The 19,500-nt window shown below is 41.5% G+C and overlaps 9 protein-coding genes across 9 annotated transcripts; 6 read left to right on the top strand and 3 right to left on the bottom strand.

The window, feature by feature from the left end:
• Positions 1 to 449: 449 nt before the first annotated feature.
• On the top strand, positions 450 to 1,437 carry EAE98_004361 (uncharacterized protein; the record flags this gene model as incomplete). The annotated part of the gene is made up of 2 exons (XM_038951981.1): positions 450 to 573; positions 707 to 1,437. 2 exons carry the CDS (start codon positions 450 to 452, stop codon positions 1,435 to 1,437), a joined length of 855 nt encoding a protein of 284 aa, XP_038811517.1.
• A 1,425-nt stretch (positions 1,438 to 2,862) lies between these two features.
• EAE98_004360 (uncharacterized protein) lies at positions 2,863 to 4,323 on the bottom strand (the record flags this gene model as incomplete). Its single annotated transcript, XM_038951980.1, has 1 exon — positions 2,863 to 4,323. One exon carries the CDS (start codon positions 4,321 to 4,323, stop codon positions 2,863 to 2,865), a length of 1,461 nt encoding a protein of 486 aa, XP_038811516.1.
• A 2,178-nt stretch (positions 4,324 to 6,501) lies between these two features.
• Positions 6,502 to 7,585, bottom strand: EAE98_004359 (uncharacterized protein; the record flags this gene model as incomplete). Its single annotated transcript, XM_038951979.1, has 3 exons — positions 6,502 to 6,919; positions 6,988 to 7,402; positions 7,495 to 7,585. The coding sequence occupies 3 exons, from the start codon at positions 7,583 to 7,585 to the stop codon at positions 6,502 to 6,504; spliced, it is 924 nt and encodes a 307-aa protein (XP_038811515.1).
• A 1,037-nt stretch (positions 7,586 to 8,622) lies between these two features.
• EAE98_004358 (uncharacterized protein) lies at positions 8,623 to 9,625 on the bottom strand (the record flags this gene model as incomplete). Its single annotated transcript, XM_038951978.1, has 3 exons — positions 8,623 to 9,132; positions 9,318 to 9,505; positions 9,580 to 9,625. 3 exons carry the CDS (start codon positions 9,623 to 9,625, stop codon positions 8,623 to 8,625), a joined length of 744 nt encoding a protein of 247 aa, XP_038811514.1.
• A 550-nt stretch (positions 9,626 to 10,175) lies between these two features.
• On the top strand, positions 10,176 to 11,120 carry EAE98_004357 (uncharacterized protein; the record flags this gene model as incomplete). The annotated part of the gene is made up of 2 exons (XM_038951977.1): positions 10,176 to 10,399; positions 10,454 to 11,120. The coding sequence occupies 2 exons, from the start codon at positions 10,176 to 10,178 to the stop codon at positions 11,118 to 11,120; spliced, it is 891 nt and encodes a 296-aa protein (XP_038811513.1).
• Positions 11,121 to 11,985: 865 nt separating this feature from the next.
• On the top strand, positions 11,986 to 12,318 carry EAE98_004356 (uncharacterized protein; the record flags this gene model as incomplete). The annotated part of the gene is made up of 1 exon (XM_038951976.1): positions 11,986 to 12,318. One exon carries the CDS (start codon positions 11,986 to 11,988, stop codon positions 12,316 to 12,318), a length of 333 nt encoding a protein of 110 aa, XP_038811512.1.
• A 2,709-nt stretch (positions 12,319 to 15,027) lies between these two features.
• On the top strand, positions 15,028 to 15,971 carry EAE98_004355 (uncharacterized protein; the record flags this gene model as incomplete). The annotated part of the gene is made up of 2 exons (XM_038951975.1): positions 15,028 to 15,101; positions 15,188 to 15,971. 2 exons carry the CDS (start codon positions 15,028 to 15,030, stop codon positions 15,969 to 15,971), a joined length of 858 nt encoding a protein of 285 aa, XP_038811511.1.
• A 447-nt stretch (positions 15,972 to 16,418) lies between these two features.
• On the top strand, positions 16,419 to 17,284 carry EAE98_004354 (uncharacterized protein; the record flags this gene model as incomplete). Its single annotated transcript, XM_038951974.1, has 3 exons — positions 16,419 to 16,598; positions 16,667 to 16,827; positions 16,887 to 17,284. Exons 1-3 carry the CDS (start codon positions 16,579 to 16,581, stop codon positions 17,282 to 17,284), a joined length of 579 nt encoding a protein of 192 aa, XP_038811510.1. The 5' UTR covers positions 16,419 to 16,578.
• A 446-nt stretch (positions 17,285 to 17,730) lies between these two features.
• EAE98_004353 (uncharacterized protein) lies at positions 17,731 to 19,316 on the top strand (the record flags this gene model as incomplete). The annotated part of the gene is made up of 3 exons (XM_038951973.1): positions 17,731 to 17,817; positions 17,878 to 18,505; positions 18,559 to 19,316. 3 exons carry the CDS (start codon positions 17,731 to 17,733, stop codon positions 18,966 to 18,968), a joined length of 1,125 nt encoding a protein of 374 aa, XP_038811509.1. The 3' UTR covers positions 18,969 to 19,316.
• Between the last annotated feature and the right edge of the window lie 184 nt (positions 19,317 to 19,500).

Genomic DNA, 19,500 nt, shown 5'->3' with positions numbered 1-19,500 from the left:
ATGAATGGAGTAAAGATTCTCGATCTTTGTTAATGCTTAAATGCTTAATGACATATCATCAAAGGTTCGGAATGCTTGGAATGGTCGCGTGTGACATGTAGCTAGAGAAAAAGAAAAGGAGGGGCAGAGAGAAGGAGAAGGAGACAGGGGTAAATTCCCCGCATTGTCCGATCCAGAGACTAATCCATAAAAGGAAAAGTAGATTGTCCTCCTCATAGCTACCCCGCATTTCGATCCAACACGTGAGGAATATGGTGATCTTTTGCTTGCTCGTACGACCTGACCTTGTTTTCAATACTTTATAACCTCTTCTTCCCCCTCATCATCCATTCAATCTGAATATCAATCTTTCATCAAGTCAATCATCTTCTTCAACTTTTCATCAACCACTTCAACCACTTGAACAATTCAACATCATAACGTTTTGATATACCTCTTCAGTCGCAATCATGTCAACACCAGAAATTCCTATCATCAAAGTGTTATTCACACTTCATGCTGGCATGGATGCTTTGGATTTCATCGGTCCCCTTGAAGTCCTTAGCCGTGCTCAGCATGATGTTAATGATCCAAGTGAGTTTGATTCATTTACTCTTATGATTGAATATACTTGAGGTCGAGTGAACTACTCTTTGTTTGTTGTTCATGTTTTACTTTTGACCATCACCGCTTGTTCAATTGCTAACCTTCAACTCTTTCGTTACAGAATCCAAGGCATTCGATTGCAAGTTCGTTGCTGCCGAGGAATTTACCATCTCCAATCAAGGAGCTGCATTCCGTGCTCACTTCAATTACAAAGACGCTTATGCCACTCTTTCACAATACGACATCCTCATCGTTCCAGGTGGTGGATCTGATCAAGTCCTCAAGAACAAAGCTGAACCTCTTGGTCTCATCAGAGCTTTCTCTGATTTGCAGAAGAAACATCCTGAGAAGGAACGCACACTTCTATCCATCTGCACTGGTTCTCTCTTCCTTGCTCAACAAGGTATTCTTCACGGTCTTTCAGCTACCACTCACCCTGACTACTTCGCCAAATTCGAAAACATCAACAGTGAGGCGGCACAAAGAGACTTGGCAGAACGTTGTGATGTTGTTGAGGAGAGATATGTGGTGAATAACCTTCGATTTGATATTGATTCTCCAGAGGAGAGTCAATATGTTCGTCGCAAGTCTGATGCTAGACGTCCATCAAATGCTCGTAAGGGCTCCAATGCTTGGAAGGAATCAAACAATCGTCGTGAAAGTAATGCTCGTAGAGCTGCTTTACGTCTTGGTGGTCTTCGAGTCATCACCACTGGAGCCATTACATGTGGACTTGATGCTAGTTTGTATCTTGTCAGCGTTATGGTCAATGAAGAGACTGCTAGTGAGATTGCTAAGTTTATGGAGTATGAATGGAAGAAGGGTATTGTTGTTGATGGAATTGACATCTAAGGCGTTTGGAGTTGGAATGAAAGAATGTGTTCTGCAATAAAGCATAGAATACAATGGCTAGATAAATAGCTTCGGACGGTAATTGGGAACGGAATGGATGGACGGACGGATATGGGTTATGACGATATGATATTTCAATGGATATATAGCTTAGCTATACTTACAATCTCAACTTTTTTTGCTCTATATATTATGGTCCCAAGATGAAATCAGCGTAGTCAGCGTTTCTTTAAAGATGTGATCCACTCAATCATAAAACCTTACTTTATACCACCTATAATCCCACTCCTCAAATGTTGATGGCCAAGTCAGACTTCAACATCACCAGGCATTCACTCACATTGTATCATTTACATCTTCCATGATTGTGGGATCAATGAAACGACCTCCATAATTTCACTTCACCATATTAAATCCTTAACTCATATATACCTACCTAGCCGTCTCAACTTCATACATAAATCCTAATATTCGCTCCTTACTTCTCTTTTCCTTCTTATCTGAGATCTTGACCCACTCACTCATTCCAACCTTAGTATCCGAAAGTACCATTCTATAAGGGGATGCTAGAATACGAGTTGAATCGTATGTATATTGATGTTTATTGTGAACGGTTTGGAGAGTATTCCTTCCTCACTCTTGATAAATACTTAGCCTGTACTAAGTAAAAATTTACCTACCTGTGAGATCCATACGTCAAGTATATTCATCTTGGTAAGGTTATGCGGAATGGAAATTCTTCAGTTCGTTGTTTGTTCTTTACATTTTCACTTTTATACTCACTCGAGTAGAGTTACTTTGATAGGGGTTATATTGTGGTTAGAATTTTTTTTTTCTTTGGTGGTAATATTTTAATCTTTTTTTGATCTTTTGCTGATCTTTTATATGTACCTAAGATGACTTTTTTTATCTTTTGGATTGTCTAATTATTATATTGTGTTCATCCAGAACGCATAATAAGAGATTCCCTTGGGTATATATCGATGATACTCATGACTCCAAATGTCCCGAAACTCTCATGACTCTCATATCTCCCATGAGTTTCATGATTCCTAAAACTCCCATAATTTCCATAACTCCTTTAATTTTTCATGCCTTGCATAATTCCCGTAAATCCCATGACTTCCATAGCTCTCGTAAATTCTATAATTTTCCATAGTGCCCGTAAATCCCATAATTCCCCAGACCACTCATAACCCTCATAACCCTCATAACCCTCATAACCCTCATAACCCTCATAACCCTCATAACCCTCATAACCCTCATAACCCTCATAACCCTCATAACCCTCATAACCCTCATAACCCTCATAACCCTCATAACCCTCATAACCCTCATAACCCTCATAACCCTCATAACCCTCAACTCCCATGACTCCCATGACTCCCATAAACCCCCAGACTCCACAAACTTCCAGAACGCTTTCTAATATCGAAGCTCAGTCCACTCCTCGTCTAAAATATCGCCTTTCTCCTCAACCTCAGCTCCGTCCTCGAGTTCATGCGTGATATCTTCCATGACTCCATCTGTCCCTTGCTCGACATCTTTCATTTCCGCATCTCTTTCTTGATCGAGGGAGGAATGCATAGCATGTTCCATAGCCTTGTGAGAAGGATATTTTTTCTCTTGAATCGGCGTCTCACTTTCGACCAGTGGATCTGCTTCTTGCTTCTTTTCGCCATCCAGATTTTCTACCATCTTTTGCTTGACTCTGGTCTCTACAGCCTCGGCGTCTGCGTGCGAGGAGCGCTCTATATTTGAGACTTCCGCCTCCATCTTATCTTGAGCTTCATGGTATGCTATCAATTGTTCCTCGGTAACCCCTCCTGGACCCCATCTCTTTTCCCACAACTCATCAATCTCCTTTATCTCCTGTTCTCTTCTCAAATCATTTTTGATTTCAGTTTTAATCTCCCCTCTGAGATCCCACTCTCTACTTTGTCTATTATCATCTATCCTCTGCAACTCCTCCATCCAATGTTTCTCAACGGCCTCCACTTCTGCCCTAAGCTCCTCGAAATTATCTTTTGCGGTTTCCTGAATTTTACGGACTTCCTTTCTCAAATGACGATACACTCCATTGATCTCTTTATCAACACGATCGAATCTCTTGAGCTCCCCCTTGGTCTTTGCTCCTTCGCTATTGAATTTCTCAACCCACTCTCCGATTGCCTCATGACTCTTATCATTCTCATCCAACCTCTCTAAAACTTCCTCAATTTTTGCCTCTAGCGTCATCATTCCCGTTTCCAAAAGATCAGCTCGTCCCTCGCGATCCTCCTCCATCGCCTCTACCATTTTGCGTTCATTCTTAGCTTCTGCATCTTTAACTGTCAATCTGGCTTGCAAGACACCAACTTGTGCCTGAAGCGACTCCATCACTTGTTCGATGCGGTTTACTCGTTCTTGCTCCTTCTCTAATGCGATTTTGGTATTGACAAGTTCCACACGTATTTTCACAAGCTCGTCATAATTGGAGGGTTTGTCTGTCTCTTTCACTTCCTCAGAGGATTGTTGGATTTTTGAGGATCTCGCTTCTTTGATTCTATTCTTTTCGCTTTCCATTTTGGTCGTCTTTGGTTCCTCTTCTGTCTTATCTTTTGTCTTCGCCTCCAATGCGTCTTCGTGTTCGCTTCGGTCGCCTTTCTCACCCCTGATTCTCAATACACGTGGTATGACACTCATACTGAATATGAATGTAAAGAAGAAAGACAAGATAGCACAAAATTGATGACCTTGGTACCAACATAATTCCCCGTCAGTGAGAAGAATCGATAGAGATTTATGCAAAAGATTTGGAGGACTGAAATATATGAAGAGAGTAAAGCTAGTTGCCTGTCCAACGGCGCTGGCTAGTCCAACTGCGATGCTTGTTGATATGGCCATGGTGATGGTCTTGTGTGTTGTAGCTGTTGAAGATGAGAATAAGATGATGTGGATGGACTGTTGATGTAGAATCTGAATTCTCGAAGTTGATAATGGTATGAGGCAGGAAAACCAATATGCAATAATGAAATTGTTTTCCTGAGTTGAGTGATGATTGTTAGGAAAAAATAGAGAGAGAATCTTTTCAGATTGAGGGAATTTTCAACTATATATACGTGTCATTTCCCATAGAACTTAGTGTTGAAACCGTTGACACTTGATTAGACATTTTGACAGCTTTAGCTTCAACGTAAACTCGATTGAGGAGAGATCACCCCTTCAGTAATACTAAGATGGAATCTAACAGTTGATCAGTGAGAGAAATCTTCATCTAGTGGTATACCAAACGATGAAACATTGGAAGATAGTTGCACTATAAACTAGTCAATGCTCTGAATAGGTATAGTTTATGAAAAAGGTCGACGAACGTTAAGGCGTGCTGTCATATGTACGACTTTCAACGGTTTGGCGGGGTCGATTATGCTTTATTTGGTTAGTCGGTACTGATAGATGACAAGTCTCAATAACTTCCAAGGTCAAATATCACGCCATAGAAATCGAAACGTCATTTTGACGGACTTGAGGATGGCGCCGTTATCATTATAGTATGAAGTGAAAGCATACAGACCTCACCAAAGTCGGACCTACTAAATGGATCTCCATCATCAACCGCGCAAAGATGTATACATTTTGACACCATCGAATCATTTGAATTGTCCTCATATGTCTGGAGATCTTCTATTGAGTAGTGTCTTATTTGTGAACAACGTGAATGTAGAAATGGAAAATTCCTTTAATGACGCATCTCAACAACTAGACAAATCTAGAGAACAAGCTAAGATGAAACACAATTTAGCTGACTATACATACCAGACAAACATGCTACGAGAAGAAGAGGATAAGGATTTTCCTCACACGTCGCTTCCTTTTAGATTCATCGCCGAACATGCAGAATATTGCGCAGTACTGCAATCGACGCTCGAAGTATGAAAAGCTCCCGTACTGCAGATAAATAGTATGCAAATCTTCGCTGCCAGTAGTCCTTCGTGATTCTATGCATGGATATTGCGGTTATTCAAGAAATTTGAAAGCGCCAGAAATGACCATATATGTAAGTATACGACAATCGTTGATGCTAATGCGCAATATTACATAGGTGTCCATTTCACGTTATCTAGATACCTATATAAGTAAATGGCCGCTCGTGAAGAAGGAATGAAGCATGGGAACTGGATTGGGCTGACAGAAAATTCAAGATGACATAGGAAGGAACCGGATGACAAGGCTGAAATGAACAAACCATCTACCTAGTAGGTATGAGTTTGATTTCCAATCGAATACTTTCGACATACCTAACTTCTAAGAGTTCAATTAGATCGTCGTCTTTAAGAGAACGTTGAATTTTATCGGAGAAATGATAGCCTCTACTTTTGACTCTCATACAAGTCGGAAGTTAGTTATATACCTTCTGCCTCGAGGACTCACCATCAAGGAAAACACGTGGCTACTGTGGAAGTATGTTCCTTTCCGCGGGTCAAGAATAGGAAGATAACACACAGCCATCCACAAAACCAATACATACATTTATTTAGAAGGAGGAGGATAATACCGAGCCGATCAACGATAGAGAGGTTGTTTTTGTTGAGTTTTATAGAAACTATTCTACATATAACAAGGATTAGAAGAGTCCTTGTTTCAAATCCCCTATATCATATAGTCTGAGTAATTGGGTCGACTTACTTGAAATTCCTCCTTTTCACCCTTCATGAAACAATCGTCGGTGAACGAAGGTGTGTGCCCCAATTGATACCAGAGGAAAAGCTTTGAGAAAGAGAATAAGTACGAAAGTAATACTGTTGTGTTACCACAGATGTGTAGAGAACAATTGTAGTCTTCAACTCGTTGAGACCCCCTCCTTAGGTGTTCCGGTTTCAGAGCCGCGTGCCACCAGTACGTGAGCTACACGTCTATTCCATCCAAGATATCCGTAATTGAATGTTAGAAAACATTTTAAATAAATCATTTCATTCATTAATATCTCATTAAAGAGCCCAAACCAATCCATCCGGCTGACTCCGTATCCCCAAATCGCCATCTCCCAATTCCTTTCCAGCTATTTTTCACCCAACACCATCTAATCTAATGACCTCCTGTAGTAGGTAAGCCCAATGCTACCTTGAAACTATCATAAATCAACCATTGGAATGCTGTTAATGTTCCAATCATTACAATTCTAACAGGTAAGCCATTCCAAAGACCTCCAAATCCAATGTTTCCATAAATCCTCGTCATAGCCTTTCCAGCTCCTTCTCCGGCTTTTCTATCACTGTTAAGTTTCGAGACCATAACATCTGCTGGATGAGAGATAACAGCGCAACCAATACCAGCAATATAACCACCGAGGAAAGAAACTCCAGTTTGTTGGAGACCGGAATAAGAGGATTTAGGTTTCCCCAAATAAGCGTAGATTTTGTTGACGGTGGTTTCGAAGGTTGCAAATTTCACCATTGTGTAAGGGATTTGTCGACCCCAGAGAGGATAGAGTCCTTTGTAGAGTCTATTTTAGGCAATTAGCATACGTTTCCAAATCCCAAGAGATCTCTTGGAAGGAGAGAGCCAACTTACCCTCCGTATCCCTCCTCTTTAATAACCTTTGACATTCCCTCTCTCAAACTGTTTGCAAAAGGCGGCAAAGTAGTTTGCATCCTGACCTTGATAGCTTCAAATGGACAAAGTGCCATGTCTGCCAAAAACTCCGCACTAGCACTAGCACCCAAGAAGATTGCTGTTTGATTTGCGTGAGGGAACAATTTCTCGCCATATAGATATTTGAATACTTCATAGAAACCGTATTTTCCACCACCCTGGAAACAGTATCCCACGAATGTAGGAGACCATCCGAAGAAGACTCCGCGAAGACCTTCGGCACGGTAGATTTTGGACCAGGCGTTAAGGTTGGAGGTATAAAGTTTGGAGTCGACTTGACGACGACATTTTACAAGATCGAGCGGGGTGACGGCAGTATGAGTTGGGCCACAGGCTGAGAGGAAGAGATTGTTAGTTGCGGAAGATCCGGAAGAGGAATTGAGGATGAGAGATGGTTCATGGAGGGGTAGATAAGAGGGGTCATACCAATTATACCACCAAGTCCACAAGCTGCGAAGTATTTTCCACTGTATAGCTCAATCTTAGGTTGCGGGAGAGCTTTTTCGAGAGAAGGCATTTTGAGAGAGATCAATTGGTTGGTTTGGGGAGAATTGGTTGTGTCTTGGTGATGTTTTGTGTAGGGTTTGGGTGGAATTCCTTATCGCAGCTGCTCTTTCACTCGTAAATTGACAATAGCCTCACAATCGCAAGAAGTCTGTGTATTGATGAAGTATAGAAGACTGGATGAGAGCAAGAGCAAGAGCAAGAGCAAGAGCAAGAGCAAAGTATTAAACACAAATTCTTGTGAACAGAAACTTGGAAAAGGAACAATAAATGAGTGGTCCTTGAAAGTTATTTTGGTAGTAGAGACGTCAAGTCAAATGGTGGTGCCGATGTTCCTTGATAAGCTTTCGTCCCTGTTACCCTGTGTTGGTTTTGGTCGCTCCCGAGAAATTCTAGCCCAATGCACAGGGGTAGCTATCAATGAAATGATATCCATGTTACGTCATTTCAGGATAGAGCGGATGTCGGAGTTAATTCGCCTTTTGCATGGGATTCTTGTGCATATACGAGTAGGGAAGAGAAGATCGGGACCTTGGGACGGTAAGATGATGAATTGTATTAGATGTAGGAAACTTCACATTATATACATCAATTGTGTCGAAGAATTGAGGTTTCGACCTACTACTATTGATGATCAGAAATCGTAGTAATGTAATGGAAGATGGCGGGGAGATGATCTACGGTCACGTGAACGCCGCTTCCGGCTTGGCCGGTCCAAGCTTGCACTTTATTTTGGGAGGGTCTCTCGAGGGTCTCCAAGCTTCACTTCACTTCACTTCACTTGATGTCAATTCGTATCTCAGATATATGCTGGAACCAACGTTGCGAAAACATAAACTGTCAAACAGAAGCTGTCAAAGCAATGAATGTATATCAACGAAAGTCTCAAAAGAGGGATCAATCTTTCTTATTATTGATTATCTAGTATTTAGCTGTCGATCGTCGAGCTGTTAATCTGTCTTTGCTCCACGACTTGGAGACTACAAGAAGGCCCACTCCCAGCGTATTTGCTATCTACTACCCGAGATATGTGTTCTTAATCATTGCTCACTAACCTTGCTCCGTTTGCTTGTTTGCTCTTCTGTAGAGCTGAGAACAAGGCTGGTCCTCTCCATGTTCATGAACCCGGCATCCTGGTTTCAAAAACTGCTCTTTCAAAGTTGTTTGCTCACGTTTGGTCCTCATCATCTTGAAAACCGCATGTCTCAAGTCGTCGTGGCATGTGAGAAACGAGTCAATCTCCTCTGTTGGCCACTTCTTCAGATAATGTGCCTTGTACGTTTCTAATAGTAGAAAGCACATCAGAGAGACAAGGAGTCGAAACATCCCACAATTCTCGCGAGGACAGCATTTGTAGAGACTCTCAACGCTGAGTGGAATGTCCATAATAATAACCGGCAACCAATTATCCCTCTCCATGTTGAATGTAAACTCGTCTAATATTCGGTCCATCAAGTCAGGAAGACAGAGCTTGTCTGCTAACAAATATAGTTTTCCAACGCACCATTTCTCTTGATTCTCTCTTAGTCCCACCGGGAACACTTGGTCTGAGTAAATCCACTATATTGAACAAGCCATCAGTACGCAACACAGGAATGATAATACAAACAACGTGATATCTCTGCTTATTGTAATAGCACTTTGATTCATGGCAGAACTATGATCATCTGCAAGTAGTTCTCTCTTTTGCAGAAGGTAGAGGGGAGTAGGTGTGGTTAAATCACAGTTCAGGAAAGAGTACTTACGGAAACAAGTATGTTGAAAGCTTTGGGATCATCCTCGGGTAGAGTTGCGGAGTTAGTTGTGCCCTCTTCAAAATTTCCATTGAACATCTTTTCGAAGTAGGGAACTTTTTCACAGAGAATCGATTTGTGGAGCTGGAAGTGACCCGAACCCTCATCCTTTCCAACGTGGATATCAACCATTTCCGAATCTATAAACCTCAAAAATAGTCAGCCTTTGCCGATAGTTAGGTCTGGGGACATTTTTTTTTAACTCAGTGTTGACCCTCGGTAGATCTTTCAGATAATACCTTGGCATAGTATGCACACATCTCGGCGTGATCTACCTCTCTGATCCCTCCGATAGTACTCTGATCTTCCTTCTCTGATGTTTTCTGCTTGCACAAGGAGAGAATGTTCAACGCAGCAGCAGCTATCATGTTGGTCCCGATTGTCAATATTTTATTCAGTCTAAAGATCTAGCTATGAACAGGAAGAAGCAATCCTTATATATTGATACTACCCCTCTAGCGAAGAATACTACGGTAGGTAGGCTAACGACCTTACGGCCATTCAACTGCTTGGGGCAATGTACGGGCTAATTTGAATCACACGTGGCTGCCGTGTATAATCAATAGCGAAACTTATAAATAGCCTCTTCAAATCTTTCCTGAATTCAAATCTCAAGATGAACCAATTTTTACTGTGACAAGTCTTATCACCACACCAAACACAACTATTTGAGTTGTTTATTAATTGTTCTGCGAGTAATCAATACTCAATTCAGATCTGGAATTTGTCATTACGACCCAACTGTCTTTCCACCGTTGACATAACGAAACTCTTTAACTACGACTAGGCTTGAAGGAAAAACGAACCGATATGTCGGTTATTTTCACATCTCCGATCGAGGTAGATCAGCAAAGCACATGCTCACATTCGTCTTCATCTTCAGAAAAAAACGATGATGTAAAAAGTTCTCCCTCAACTATAAAGAGTGGGATTGCCCTCGCCAAAGCTAAAACAGACCGAGATGTGGCAGAGCAGAAGAGAACAGAAGCTATATCCTTGAGGAAATCTCGAGGTGATCTTCCTGAATTTCTTGAGTAAGTTAATATTTATTCTGTCACTTGAATCATGGCTTGCTAACTGTGCGTTAGGATTATGGGATCAGAAATAGTTGATATTCACGTGGGACCACAGAAGAAGCTCTTCCGAGTCCATCGAGGTATACTTTGTGATAAAGTGCCATATTTCCGAAAAATGTTTTCAAGTGGTTTCGTCGAGGGATTGGAGGGTAAAGCATTCTTTCCAGAAGATGATCCAAAATGTTTTGATTTTTTCATGGGTTGGATATATTTTGGTACTTTGCGAGTCCTGAATGCTTCTACCTCATTAGAAAAGATTGAGCATGACCTGAACCTACTATCGCTGTATAGTTTCGCGGATAAGCTATGCTTGCCTGAGCTCATGGATCTTGTTCTCGACACATACAAAAATACATATGAGAAGTCTAACAGATTCCCCAGGGTAAGTTTGGTCAGCGATGTATACCAAATGACACCAAAAGACTCTCCTCTTCGAAAGCTTATGTGTCACTGCATGTATTATATTTTCGTTGAATACAACTCTGAAGATATTCGAAATTTTTGGACAACTGAGGATATGGCAACAGCCATGAGCCTCCACCAGGATTTAACTATCGACTTTCTCAATCTGATGAGATCAGATGCTCCAGGTTTTGCTCCTCAAGATCCAAGAGCGTTCCCAAATTGCGATTTTCACTGCCATGGAGAGGACGAGCCTTGCTCTCAAAGATCAAACTGAAAGCTTTAAGATAACGAGAGTTTTGTGGGATTAAGTATGCGATTCACTACCGATGAGTATTTGTGACTCTACGCGGACAGCTCAAGTACTACAAAGCTAGTTGAGGATGCAATTCAGATAGGTATCTGTTGAAGAGAGAACCACTTGCTTTCATGATCAATTCAGTCTTTCATTTTAATCTGGAATCATGGCATTCTACTGTCCAACAATTCAAATCCTTAGGATATTTCACGGGGCCAGTGGATGCAACTCTGTACCAGAATACATCAACAAGTATCGAATCTATGCTAGTCGCGTACATAGAAGCTATATACACAACAGGTATTTGGCATATTGAGAAGACTACGAGTGGCGATTAATAACTAAAACTTAGTCGGCATGGGCCTACCTTTTACCGGAGATAATATACATATATGATTTTCTCTTACATATCACTTTACCAATGACGATTATTTACGTCGCAACTGCTCTGAATAACCAATCCCTTCTCTAGGGTTGAAAGAGCTCATGTTTATGAAAACCGTCACCTGTATTTCTTTCATTCTATACGTCGTATCCGAATGAATGATTGGCTTCAATAAGTGAGGAAGAGAGCCAAGCATTTAGCGAGGATTGAAATTTAGGGGAGTGAATAAGTGGGGCACCAAAACATTCACAACTGTAGCACAATCATCACCTAGGAAATTTAAACATCTGTCTGAAAACATCAACACTGAATGATATGTACCAGAAGTCGGATTCGCATGATCGACCTGTCTTCTATAAAGATAAGTATCTACCAACAGCCATTCCAATAAAATCAAACACAAACTCATCACCACTCTCTACCCCAACCCCCAAACCTCCAAAGTAAAAAGAAAAACACATGTCTACAGAATCTCCACCCCCCGAATTCCTCTACGGATTCAAACTCTGTCCCCACAAAGTAGCCCACGGTAACAGCTGTGGAGTCTACCACTCGGGACTCGGCTCCGGCAATCGAAGCACATGCGCGTGTCCACCGGGTCTCGTAAAACTCAATCGAGAAGTGAGAGATTTGTTTCCGAAACATCTCTGTCCGGCTTGTGAAAAGGAGTATTTTCGACTGCATCCGGGGATCGCTGCACGCTTGACGCCGAGGTGGATTTTGGAGAGGAAGAGTAAGGGGAAGGGGAAGGGGAAAGCGATAGGGAGTGGAGGGGCCTATGAGCGGCTTTGAGCATGCGGGGTTTGATGGGAGGAGGTTGGTTGTGGAGCTGGGAATTGTGGTGTGGGATGAGAGGGTTGGGAGAGTGTAGATTATAGTGCTGAGGTATCCATAAGAGAAGAAAGCTATGCTTTTTATACTTGCTGCTTGCTTGAGTTGTGGAATTCAGTGCAGGTCAGTTTTTGAATAATTTTTGATTCATGTCGATTCTTACTCCAGTAATAAAATGTGCGTTCTCAAATCTATCAATAGATTCTTCTCGCGAGTGAATAACCACCCCTCCCCCCAAAGACCCACAAAATCACTCCAACTGCTCACCTCCAACCACCAACCTCCTTCTAAAAAACTCAACATCATCTCCAAATCTTCAAAATAAATGCCCAGAAAATGATAGAAACATAATCTGACTGACTTTATGGAAGAATAAATTACCACTGCCCGATGAAAGGACAAACCCAAGGGTGTATGGAGAACTTGGAATGCAGAATGCAGAATGCGCAATGGAAAGAGGCCAACACGGCAGAGAGCTCCAGATTTGTTTTGTGCGAGAGAGGGTGGGGTTTGCGTATTTATTTATTGGGGTTTGTGGGGTTGAGTTTGGATAGGATGGGGGAGGGGGGGTGGTAGTAAGATATCTAGTGAGTGAATTTCTGATTGGGAGTTTGTTTTTTGTGGATGGCTAGGAAATGGTATTGGTGGGCATATCGGGGCTTTTGTTTCCTTGTATTTGGAACAAGCCCGTCACCAATATAACAGGATGCGAAATACAAAACTGAGAGGCACGTGCAATAGTGGTATACTCTTGTTTATTCGGCAGCAGTTGAATACGAATCATGGTCAGCTCAATCACTGGAAAGCTCACGTCACTGTGCAAATCACCACGTCAAAAGCAGAACCAATTTTATGGGAAGTTCGAAATGATCCTGCCTGCTTCATATGGCTATGCGAATGCAAGAAGATATAGCGGTTGAAATGATGTTTCATTTGGTGATCTCGAAGACCTGACAATGGGGATCAATGTGTGTTCGTGAGATGCACAGAGCAAGGGAAGTTTATCCGTGGATTTTTTGATGAGGGTAATAAGGATACATATGGGCTTTTGGGGTATTTATATGAAAAGGAAAGAAAAAGGTAAGAGTGGCGCAAAAGAGGGGAAATCACCTGGTATCAATTAAACCTAGTCACTTCGAGATAGATGATGATTAATCCAGTCAAAAGACTCATGCATAGATCCGCCAAATGTGAATAATGCGAAAATTGGTATTATGATCGAGTCATCTCGTAGAGGCGACAAGAAGCTCTCGTTTACTTAAGTTACGATTCCTCCCAGTCCGTATCTATCTGTTTCCACTTTTCCAAAGAATACCACAACTCAACAACTCCCCGTCTCAACAAGAACACAGAACATCAACCATCACCCAAAACAATGTGTATTCGATACGGTTTCAAATGCAATAATTGCGGAAAAACAAGACTTGCCGATGCAAAAGAAATCAAACCTTGCGCAAAAGCCACTGGTCATCGAATTACACCTCTCCTTGTCAAGAAGGATTGTACGAACAAAATCCCCACAGAAGCAACCGATGTTGTGACGGAGCCTAATAATGGCTGGTGTACGAAATGCTTTGAGAGTATCAAAAAAGCGAGCAAGAATGAGAAGGTTAATAAATACTCTCCTGCTTTGTGGGGATAGACTTGAGATCTGGGAGTGAAGGTGCGGAAAGAGTCTGAATGATCAAGGTATGCAATTTATGATTTCATCTATTATGGTTATTGAGTTCAATTTTGATTAGTATCGGAGGCAGATTTACGAGCTCAAATGACACTATTTCGCAAACCTCAACTCTGCAAAGATCTTGCTGAATACTCTTAATCCTATTCTGTTTCGTTCATCTACGTCCAATGACCAACTTCTGAATATCGTTCGTTATCTCAATATTCGGATTTCAACACCGTCAAACCTTCCAGGGCATGTGCTACAGTTTTCGTTTATCAATTTCTCTTTTCTTTCTGTATTTCATTTTGGTAATGGATGTTCATATCTCAGCCGGACTGAGAGTTGATATGTTGGGGGAGGGGATGCACATATCTTCTGTCAAATACACAATCCCTTCTTAGCCGGACTGAGATAAAGAATGGTGTTCGAGCCTTGAGGGCCAGAAGGCAAGGTTCAGTGGAGTCGTTTCTTTCCTTTCGTTACTGTCGAAATTTTCTGTGTCATCAATGGCAGGCTATTACTAGAATACATCTGTCAGATCTAAACTACATAATGAGTAGATAGTAAAATACGAGATTTCTAACAGTTACTCATACAACTATGCAAACTTGTGGATGTTTGTTTGAATATGCTGTCCTATGAACATGAAACCAATGAATATGACTGTAACTTTACAGTAATAAATAAAATGTTCCATGTCGCCGAGTTATGACTAGCTAATTAACACATATGATTCTGAGGAATGATTGAATCATAGGTCGGCAATGCATTAGAAGAATCATTTACTATATTCTTCCCATTTGTGACAAGACACACTGCAATGCTACCCTCCAAAAAACATGAACAACCCACAAACGTTCAATATCATCAATCCCAATCGTGGTTCACGCCAAATTTATTATGAAAGAGTAGACTCGTGTTCAATTTGGCGAAGCTGTCTACAATATCGTCCCCGTGTCAAGGATTTGAAAGTCTTGAATCCTTTTCGTAATAAAATACGTCAGATGCCACATTTTCTACGAAAGCTGCGCTGTCGTAGCTCTGGTGCTGTTCGTAACAAACATGCATCATTATTCAGGTATGTGAAGATCAAATCAAAACGTTCTCAAATCTACGCGATATGATATTGACGAGGACAAGAACCAAACTGACATTTCCCGCTAGTGACACCAGGAAGAGTTCTAAAGGTCCTTCTATATCCATTAAGGCCGCGCGGACATCAGGCGCCGAAGACCAACCTCTAGCACAGAATCCACTCCTACCTGTACAGCTCACTCCTGAGATTCTCGATCCAGCTCCACAAAGGGTATCTGTCAAGACTTCAAAACGTCAGACAATAGTAGGCGAGCCTGCAATAGGAAGAGTCCCGTCTCCGGTATATAATGCGAACTATGGTCCATATCAACCACATATACCATCAACCTCTAACCACGATATTGGTATGGCTTTAACCACATCACAAACAATATTGAATTATTCAAGCCCCAAACAACATACTCAAATCGGCAACGCCCAACAGAGAAGCGACGGAGAAAACCGTGGTAGTGTAGGATCCAATGGCGCGTCTTCTTGGGGGGTTTTGCAGATTGGCGAAGAAGCAAAGAGCACCGAACTTGTAGACATATCTACGTTGGTACCAGCATATCTTCAGCCGAAAAGGAAACTTATTGCCCATAAGATTCCAGTAGATGAAGTTGAACATCATCCTTTACCACATTCAGTTTCGACAAAGAACTTGGTTCAATTATTGGAGGTTGAGGCTTCTCGACAGGAGCAGGAGAAGGACGAAATGGAAAAGATAACATGTCACAAGGAAAACTTACGAGAACCTAGAACACCGAGGGATTCTAGAAGATGTGGACAAGTTTGGAATAGCGAGGAAACGAGGAAGAGTTTTCTTGCGATAGAAGCACTTGATGCACTCGCTCTAGAATTGAGACTCACTTGAGTTATTTCTTATTGTATAAGTAAAGGATTTGCATATTGAGTTGAAAGAAAACATGAAGATTGCCTCGAAACTTCATTCTTCTTGTGCTGATAATTGAAATTGTTGCTTCATTATATGTATTTCTATAGATGCCCGGGCGTGTTCGATCTCGTGATTGATTAAGTTGAAATCCAACAATGTAACAAGGCCATGACTAGACATGTTGTATTGATTGCCTAATAAATCGTATGTGTTTTACTTCGTGATATTCGAGAATTATCAATATGGCGACGACGTTACATAGATGGCGACGGAGTAGTGAAACATAAAATCAAATCTGTCCTCAGCCACTTTTATAAGGGTCTAGACTTTGTTAGGCAAGCTTCGGGCACAGTACAGCTTAGGGCCGCCGCTTCTAATCGCGACGATTGTCTTCTTTCCACTCTTTCAAATTTATTTCTTGGGATCTGTCAATTTCTTTAAAGAGTACAACATAAAGTCTAGGAAGAGACCAACAACTCTTGTCTCTTTATTGATATCTCTTTCAAGTATCATTTGGTCGTATTCAATTACGATCTCCTTATCAATCCCATCATTTCATACCGGTTCTATTTCTAAATAAGACAAAATGGCTATCAGTCCTCAAGTGTATGAACAACTTTCCCGAAACTCCGTCTTGTTGTTTCTCTTGAGATTGTTACTGATGATTTGACTAGAACCAACTTGATCATCATCCTTGGGATGATGCAAGTCTCTAAACGTGTTCCTCTTGAGGATCCCAACGTTTTGAACATTGTCCGCGGGATTTACATTCTATCCAACATCATCATCGCGGGCGTCTACGCTTATACTCAATTTTTGATCAACAAGAAGAAGGGTATGTAGCCTAACTCGTTGCGCATAGCTACTATAGATACTAATAGACTAATTTTATAGACATGACTACTCTCAAATACGTTGAACAACCCCAAATGGGTTCCGCCGAAGAACCTAAACTCGTTACCACTACCGTCCACAAATATGATAGCGATCAAATGAAGGCTCTCTACAAGGCACAATTGATGGGTGTTGGAATGATGGCTGTTATGCACTTGTATTTCAAATACACCAACCCTCTCATGATTCAATCTATTATCCCACTCAAGGGCGCATTCGAGGGTAACATGGTTAAGATTCATCTTTTCGGACAGCCAGCCACTGGGGACATGAAGAGACCATTCAAGGCACCAGCTGGTTTGATGAGCAGTCTTCAAGGAGGAGCTGCCGCAACACAAGATAAGAAGTCTATTGAGGCTGCTGAGAAGGCAGGCCGTGGAGGTGTCAAGGACGAATAGATGTTCAAACATCAGACATACACGATGTAATGTTTTCAAAGACTGGGGGATCGGGAAACTGGGGATTGGACTTCAAGTCCAGGGGCATGGAGCGGTAAAACTGGGGGATGGACGGGCAAGAGATTTTTATCTCGTTTGTATCATAGAGACAAGTAGATGGAAACTACCCTTCAATGCCATCAATACTTTCTACGTTATACTCTATTCGTCCATTATCCATTATTGTTCATAGAGTTCCCAAAGCTTTTTTTGTGGTTCAATACATTCACCTTGTGGTCTGAAAGTATTAATGACGAATTTAGCTTTAGCGCAGCCCAAGAACACCGAGGCTGAACATTTTAAACTTCTCGCCACTTCCAGAGTTCAGCCTTGTTACAAATTTACTTTATTAGATACATGGAAGTTCAGGAATTTGATTATTGCCATTTTTTACACAATTTGACATTATGGAAAGATCAAATACTCCCCCGCCTGCAAGAAGAACTAGATCTCAAGTTACGTCACCGCCAACACCCGACGTTAAAAGAAGAATAGTCAGTACAAGGCAACCATTCAAACAATTTGGCCTCTCATTTACTAAGTTATTTCATTAGGAAGAGAACAGACTCAAGGCTAAAGCACTCCGCGAACAATCTATAGCTCGTGAGAAAGCGTCCTCCGTAAATGATACCAATCGTACACCCTCGGGTTTTATTGCTACTCCCGATATAACTCTGGCGGGTCAAAAACGCACTCACTCTTCTATTTCAACCTCATCAATTCCCGCCACTTCTCGCGATGCGCGACAAGCTGCCAAAGAGGCGCGAGCCGATGATTCCTCACTGCAAGCTGCGCGGAAGTTTCGGAAATATGTTGATCATGATTTTAGCAAGATGACGGATACGAAAGGTGGATTCTTAGCTGAAGAAGATGATCCATGGAATAAGGCATTACATGCATCGAAAGATGGAGAGAAACCTGCGCATATGACACTGAAGGAATGGGAAAGACATCAGCTATTGAAAGGGTTGCGAAATAGGAAAGAGGGACCCTTTGAACCCGGGTTGAGTGTACTTGGAGGGGATAATAAGAAGTGCCGGGAGTGCAAAAGTTTAGAGATCGATTTTGTGTGGGATGAGGTTTTCAAGTGTAGGGTTTGTAATGGGTGTAAGGAGAAGTTTCCAGAGAAATATAGTTTGTTAACTAAAACGGAGGCAAAGGAGGATTATCTCATTACAGATCGTAAGTTTCATAGCTTCTGCATGATAATGGGCTTGTACTAATGTTCTTTGTAGCGGAATTAAAAGATGGAGAGCTCTTACCACATCTCAATAAGCCCAATCCGCATAAATCACATTGGCATGATATGATGTTGTTCCTACGATATCAAGTGGAGGAATATGCATTTAAGACGAAGTGGGGAAGTGCAGAAGCACTAGATGCGGAATTTGAAAAAAGAGAAGCAGAGAAGAAGAAGAGGAAAGAAGAAAAGTTCAAGAGTAAACTGAAAGAATTAAAGAAAAAGACGAGAACCGAAGCATATAGGAGGGGCTTAGCGGGTGATGGAAAAGGTGGAAAGTTTGGAGATGTGATTAGTAATGGGAAACATGAACATGAATGGGGTCAAACGGTGGAGAACGAGGATGGAATGAGCGTAAAGAGTTGTATAGAGTGCGGGATGGAAGTTGAGGAATTGGAATTTTGAGGAAGGAAATTGTATGGGTATGGGTATGTGTATGAGTACGGGTATGGGCATCGATACATTGGGTTGTATCTTCAATAGTCTTGAGAGCGATATGGAAGGGATTTGGAGTTTGCACGTCATATCTATGATCGTCATGATCAAGGCTGGAAAGGCTGGACTTTGTTAATCTTCGAGGTATGCATATGTGAATGTACACGAAGGATATCTAGGAAGCCTTCAGCGATAACCATACTCAAACACTTGCTTTTTATATGACAGGGATGTACATACACATTCCTTTTTTCCTCTCATGCAAGCCTCCAATCCCCCCCAGCTCGCTGCATTTGTGTGAGAACACCGATATCAAAGTTATCCTTATGAAACGCGTTAGATGAGCTTGTGCATTGTCTGATATCAATATGGTCATTAGGGCTGATACAACACCAATAGCGGGTATCAGAATGTTTTGTCTTGTTGCTACAAATTGAAGTATCATATTGTACTGGTTTTGCGAATGGTGACTCGATACATCTCTAAGTGTGAGCAATAAGAA

This window comes from Botrytis deweyae (genome assembly GCF_014898535.1).
Source record: "Botrytis deweyae strain B1 chromosome Unknown BDEW_008, whole genome shotgun sequence".
Taxonomy (NCBI): domain Eukaryota; kingdom Fungi; phylum Ascomycota; class Leotiomycetes; order Helotiales; family Sclerotiniaceae; genus Botrytis; species Botrytis deweyae.
Note: the sequence above shows the minus strand (reverse complement) of the source record. Positions and strands in the feature narration are given on the sequence as shown.